This window comes from Protobothrops mucrosquamatus, unplaced genomic scaffold (genome assembly GCF_001527695.2).
Source record: "Protobothrops mucrosquamatus isolate PMUCROS unplaced genomic scaffold, P.Mucros_1.0 scaffold373, whole genome shotgun sequence".
Classification (NCBI taxonomy): domain Eukaryota; kingdom Metazoa; phylum Chordata; class Lepidosauria; order Squamata; family Viperidae; genus Protobothrops; species Protobothrops mucrosquamatus.
Window position 1 is genome coordinate 118,194 of NW_015386705.1, and position 6,346 is coordinate 124,539.

At 44.5% G+C, this 6,346-nt stretch overlaps 1 protein-coding gene across 1 annotated transcript in view; it reads right to left on the bottom strand.

The window, feature by feature from the left end:
- The window catches only part of LOC114922552 (neuritin-like), a 7,537-nt gene extending 5,546 nt beyond the window's left edge, over positions 1–1,991 (bottom strand). Inside the window, exon 1 of the mRNA XM_029284098.1 lies at positions 1,949–1,991. Coding sequence (XP_029139931.1) covers positions 1,949–1,991 — 43 coding nt within the window. The remainder of the gene's footprint in view (positions 1–1,948) is intronic.
- Positions 1,992–6,346: the final 4,355 nt, after the last annotated feature.

Consider the following 6,346-nt stretch of genomic DNA (forward strand, 5'->3'; position numbering starts at 1 on the left):
CGCCGCGCATGCGTGGTTCCGCCCCCTGCGCCGGCCGAGGCGTAGCTGGCAAGCGGCAGAGACGGAGCAGGCCGACCACCAGCTGGCCCAGCTCAAGGGAGGTAAGGCACCCGCCGGAAAAGGGGAAAAAAATGGCGGACAGCCTTGCTTGGCGACCCCCGTGAAATGGTCGATCGACCCCAAATGGGGTCACGACCCATAGGTTGAGAACCGCTGCCTTAGCCCCAAGTCCCGGCGCATGTTCCGAAAAAGGTTTGGGATCTGGAGTAGTCACATCAACTACTGCGGTATCCATTAGGTCCAGCCGATCCTCAGGGGTGATGGGAATTGCAGGCAGTCCTCCGCTTACGACCACAAGCGAGCCCAACGTTTCTCTTGCTAAGTGAAACATTTGTTAAGTGAATTCTGCCCCATTTTTCAACCATCTTTTGCCACCGTTGTTAAGCGAGTCACTGCAGTCGTTTAAGTTAGTAGCATGGTCATTAAGTGAATCTGACTCTCCCACTGACTTTGCTTATCAGAAGCTTGCAAAACGGGATCGATCGCGGGACCACGAGACATAGGAACCACTTGGCAAGCATCTGAATTTTGATCATGTGACCATGGGGATGCTGCAACAGTTGTTAAGTGTCAAAAACGGTCATAAGTCACTTTTTTCAGTGCTGTTGTAACTTTGAACAGTCACTAAATGAACTGTTGAGGACTACCTGTATAATCCCAAACACCCAAAGAATACCATTTTAGAATTAATTCTACATGGTATGCTTATCAGATACTTTATCGGTTTTGAAAACCACCACTCAGCTTTCCCTACTGCTGTTTTTCTGGAGGATATCAAATTGGAGAAGGTTATTGTACAAGTGGCCATAGTCACTGTAGTGAGGATCTCTGGTTCCTTCCCAGTGTACTCCATCTTCTCTTATTAACCTGATTCTATTGAAATGGGTAAGCCATTGTGCAGAATTTCTGAGTTGCCTTGTGTTACCTCTGGAACTGAATTCATCCCCCAATAGTCCACAAATTAATAGCTGCCCTGAATTAATATTAGCAATATCGTAACACTATTTTTTTCCTCTCTATTTTTCTTTTATTCAAAACATGAAAGTAAAATGTGTGTGCCTGCTTTCCAAGAGAAGAGGAGTTATTATCTTTGAAATGCATTTATCAGCATTCAACCAAGGGGGACAATTTTATGTATATGTTGGTTTGGTTTTGTCAATGGACTTTTTTGTAATATTGTTTTATTTTTGTATTGTTTGTTGTATTTTAGTAATACTATAACATTTTTGACTAGCATTCCAAACCATAATTCTAAACTTCCTAATTCTGCTTAACCAGCTCATCCTAAAGTTCAATAGCTTGGCAAAGAAGTCAGAGGCAGTTGCACATGTTCAGGATGTACCCGATCAGAATCTACCCATTCAGAATATGTGAAATTACTTTTGAGTAGGTTTATGAATCAGAATAGATAATATAAAAAAAATTATATTATCTATTCTGATTCATAAACCTACTCTATTTTCTATTTTAAAAAATGAACTTAACTTGAAAGAATGGCAGAGAGACTTGAATCGCTTTATTTGGGAAGGCAAGAAGGCTCGTGTTAAATTCAAGATTATTCAAGATGTTAGAGAACGTGGAGGACTTAAAGCTCCAAATTTGACACTTTACTATGATTCTTGTGCATTGACTTGGATGACTGACTGGATTAATTTATCTAANTTGCAGTTAGAAGTTGTCCATCACTAACACTACCCTGGGCTCTTCTATCATCTGATCAATTTCGGGAAGTTAGCAGAGGAACGTTTCCCCGTAATCTTCTAGCGATGCAGAGAAAGATGAATAACCTCAATTCTTGCTAGGAAACTGCCTTAATATATCTGAATTATATATATTATATATATATTTTAAAAGTTCTCTTTATCATCGGGACAAGATTTGGGCTTACCCAGCGTGATGAGTAGCAGCGCCGTGCCCGGTCGGAGTGCCATTGTCGCCGCTGTGGCTGCCTTGTTTAGGGGCTCCGAGTAAAGTGGGTCGCCGCCACCGGCAGCCCGCCCATTCCTCTTCCCCGGGGAGGAGACGGGGGGCTTCTCGACCTCCCGCCGAGAAAGACAAGGCGGGAATCGACCCTGGCCACGCTCCGCCGGCGCTTCCGCCCCGCGGGGAAAGGTACAGCGATCCCCCCTCGGTGCGCGCTTGCTCTGCCTCTGCTCTCGCTCCGGAGGGCCGGGCTCTCTGGCGCTGAGGGCAGGGCAGACCTCGCCCAGGTGCTTTGCGGAACGGCCAGGCGAGAGGGGCACGGAGGAGCAGGAGGAGGTCGCTGGTCGAGGGAGGCAGGGAGGGAAGAAGAGGGACAGGGCAGCACAAGCCCCCTTCCCAGCAAATCGAACGGAGTCCATTCCGATCAGCTCCAGCCATGTGACCTTAGCCCAGTGGTTCTCAACCTTTTTAATGCCGAGACCCCAACCGGTCATAAGTCGAGGACTAAACCGGTCATAAGTCGAGGACTAAACCGGTCGTAAGTCGAGGACTACCCAACCGGTCGTAAGTTGAGGACTTTCCCTGCCCAGGAGCGCCGCACATGCGTGGTTCCGCCCCCTGCGCCGGCCGAGGCGTAGCTGGCAAGCGGCAGAGACGGAGCAGGCCGACCACCAGCTGGCCCAGCTCAAGGGAGGTAAGGCACCTGCCGGAAAAGGGAAAAAAATGGCGGACAGCCTTGCTTGGCGACCCCTGTGAAATGGTCGATCGACCCCAAATGGGGTCACGACCCATAGGTTGAGAACCGTTGCCTTAGCCCCAAGTCCCGGCGCAGGTTCCGAAAAAGGTTTGGGATCTGGAGTAGTCACATCAACTACTGCGACATCCATTAGGTCCAGCCGATCCTCAGGGGTGATGGGAATTGCAGGCAGTCCTCCGCTTACGACCACAAGCGAGCCCAACGTTTCTCTCGCTAAGTGAAACATTTGTTAAGTGAATTCTGCCCCATTTTTCAACCACCTTTTGCCACCGTTGTTAAGCGAGTCACTGCAGTCGTTTAAGTTCGTATCATGGTCGTTAAGTGAATCTGACTCTCCCACTGACTTTGCTTATCAGAAGCTTGCCAAACGGGATGGATCGCGGGACCACGAGACATAGGAACCACTTGGCAAGCATCTGAATTTTGATCGTGTGACCAGGGGGATGCTGCAACAGTTGTTAAGTGTGAAAAACGGTCATAAGTCACTTTTTTCAGTGCTGTTGTAACTTTGAACAGTCACTAAATGAACTGTTGAGGACTACCTGTATAATCCAAAACACCCAAAGAATACCATTTTAGAATTAATTCTACATGGTATGCTTATCAGATACTTTATCGCAGGGCTTTTCAACCTTTTCACCCATTGTACCACTTTTAGGATATGGCAATATCCAAGGACCACCAGTCGCCTAGCAAGGTGTCAAAAACTTGATGACCCCCCCCAAAAGGAAAAAAGTGATAAAGTACAGGTAGTCCTCGACTTACAACAGTTCACTTAATGACTGTTCGAAGTTACAATGGCACTGAAAAAAGTGCCCCCCAAGTCACAGCCGAGCAAGACACCTGTCTGCCCACCCGGCGGCACTCTTCCTCCTGTCCGAGGTTTTCATTGTTGTGAGCATTTCTGTTGGGGATTGGCAGCGGAGGTGGGGTGGGGGGTGTTTGGTTTTTATTCCACTCGTCTGCTGGGTGGTTGCAGCAGGTTTTGGTCACTTCACATGACCCTGGGACACTGTGACCTGGCTGGAGCCTGGCGCTGATCCTGGCACTTCCGCTGAGCCCTGACAGCCCTGCAGCTCCAGCCATCTCTTGCTCAGGCTTGTGCAGTGCTGCCACCAGTTCAGCTCATTCCCCTCTTTTCTAGGATGGTCGCGTACCACCTGCTAGGTGTCAATGTACCACAGGTGGTACCCGTACCACTGGTTGAAAAGCCCTGCTTTATCGGTTTTGAAAACCACCACTCAGCTTTCCCTACTGCTGTTTTTCTGGAGGATATCAAATTGGAGAAGGTTATTGTACAAGTGGCCATAGTCACTGTAGTGAGGATCTCTGGTTCCTTCCCAGTGTATTCCATCTTCTCTTATTAACCTGGTTCTATTGAAATGGGTAAGCCATTGTGCAGAGTTTCTGAGTTGCCTTGTGTTACCTCTGGAACTGAATTCATCCCCCAATAGTCCACAAATTAGTAGCTGCCCTGAATTAATATTAGCAATATCGTAACACTTTTTTTCCCTCTCTATTTTTCTTTTATTCAAAACATGAAAGTAAAATGTGTGTGCCTGCTTTCCAAGAGAAGAGGAGTTATTATCTTTGAAATGCATTTATCAGCATTCAACCAAGGGGGACAATTTTATGTATATGTTGGTTTGGTTTTGTCATATTGGTTTGGTTTTGTAATATTGTTTTATTTTTGTATTGTTTGTTGTATTTTAGTAATACTATAACATTTTTGACTAGCATTCCAAATCATAATTCTAAACTTCCTAATTCTGCTTAACCAGCTCATCCTAAAGTTCAATAGCTTGGCAAAGAAGTCAGAGGCAGTTGCACATGTTCAGGATGTACCCGATCAGAATCTACCCATTCAGAATATGTGAAATTACTTTTGAGGAGGTTTATGAATCAGAATAGATAATATAAAAGAGATGCCTCTAGCCAAATTGCAGGAACATTTCTAATTACTAAAATGTCTTAACTCAGCCTTAACTCCTATTAATCCTGCTTTTGAAGTCCTCAGTAGCCCTATTTCAGATGCTCGGTGCAGTTAAAGCAAAAGATTAAGGCTGATTTTAGTCTTCTGCTTCTGATCCTCACGAAACATGTTGGTATTGATTGAACTGTCTCTCCTTCAGAGCATCCTTTGCATGCATCCTGTTGAGCTGTAAGATGGCCCACAGCTCTGGGAGAGATTTGCTGGCTCTGGTACCTGCCTCTAATAGCAGCTCAATTTGTAGGAGGTGGTGGCAAGATGCCAACTTAACTTGCAGCCTTTTCAATTCTTTTAAACTGCTATTAAAAAGATAGGCACTCTTAGATCATTGACTGGAAGAGCACAATATCCTAGATCAGTGGTTCTCATCCTTTTCTTCCGTGGACCACTGATTGAGAACCACTGTCCTAGATATTTCCAGCATTAGTGCCCTGGGGAGCCAGTGTGCCTCAGACAATTTCTTTAGTTTCCTGCTTTATCTGACTTTTTTTTTGTTACTAAAATAATAATTTTTGAAATAAGGTTCCTAACTGCCAATCTTCAGCATCAAGTTTCTTTGTAAGAGGTTTCTAGATGTATGGCTCCAGTTGAATCCTTTGGCTAGAAATGTATACACTTGTCTAGGAAAACAGCAAAGGTAAACAGGTAGGAAGCATGGATGGGGGGAATCAAAATTTAGACAGAAGTCTAGTAAATCAGTGCTTTGTAGGTGCTTATGTTTCTTATGGCCAGCATGTTATGCATAGGAGTTCTTAAATTATCATTTCCAAATGTGCCATTATACATTCTGTTGGATCTATGTCTTCAAGTCAATGTTGATTCCTGGCAATTGCCTGGACTAGTCCTTGTAGTTTTCTTGACAAGGTTTCAGAAGCGTTTTGCCATTGCCTACTTCCTGGGTCTGAGAGAGGATGGTTGACCAAAGTCACGCAGCTAGCTTCAATACCTAAGACAGGACTGAAATTCACAGTCTCCAGGTTTCCAGCCTTTAACCACAATACCAAACTTGTCCTCATAATTAATCCTATAAAAGCTTAGAGATTCCTACACAATGGTAAAATATGATTGGCTCACTGTGTTGCACAAATAGAGGCAATTGGGATTAATCAGTAAATCGTGATCCAGTTAAGGCTGCTGTATTAGAGTAATGCTCTTTCCTGGCTAAGTGACAACCCTGTTCTGGGCATATTTTTTTGAGGGAGGTGCTTAAGAGCTCACTTTAGCCTCTCCAGTATAATTTCTGTTACATGTAAATGATGTTGATGCAAGAGAGAAGTCATTTCTACATTCCAGCTGGTGCCCATGATTACATTGCACAAAGCAGCCATACAAAAACACTAAATATCCTAAATATTTAGGATATCCTTTAAATATCCTAAAATGTTGGCCCATTGAGGAACCTGAGGTCATTTATTGATGAGAAAACCCTAGAGAGCAGACAGTTTTATTCTGCATACACACCGATGAGTACTAAGTCTATTTAATAAGCAAATCATATCACATTTTCAGATCAAGGAAATTATCTTGCAAAATCAGAATACTAAGAGAAATGTGTTTTCATAGAATTAGAGAGTTGGAAGAGACCTTAGAATCTAGCCCATCCCTCTGTTAAGTGC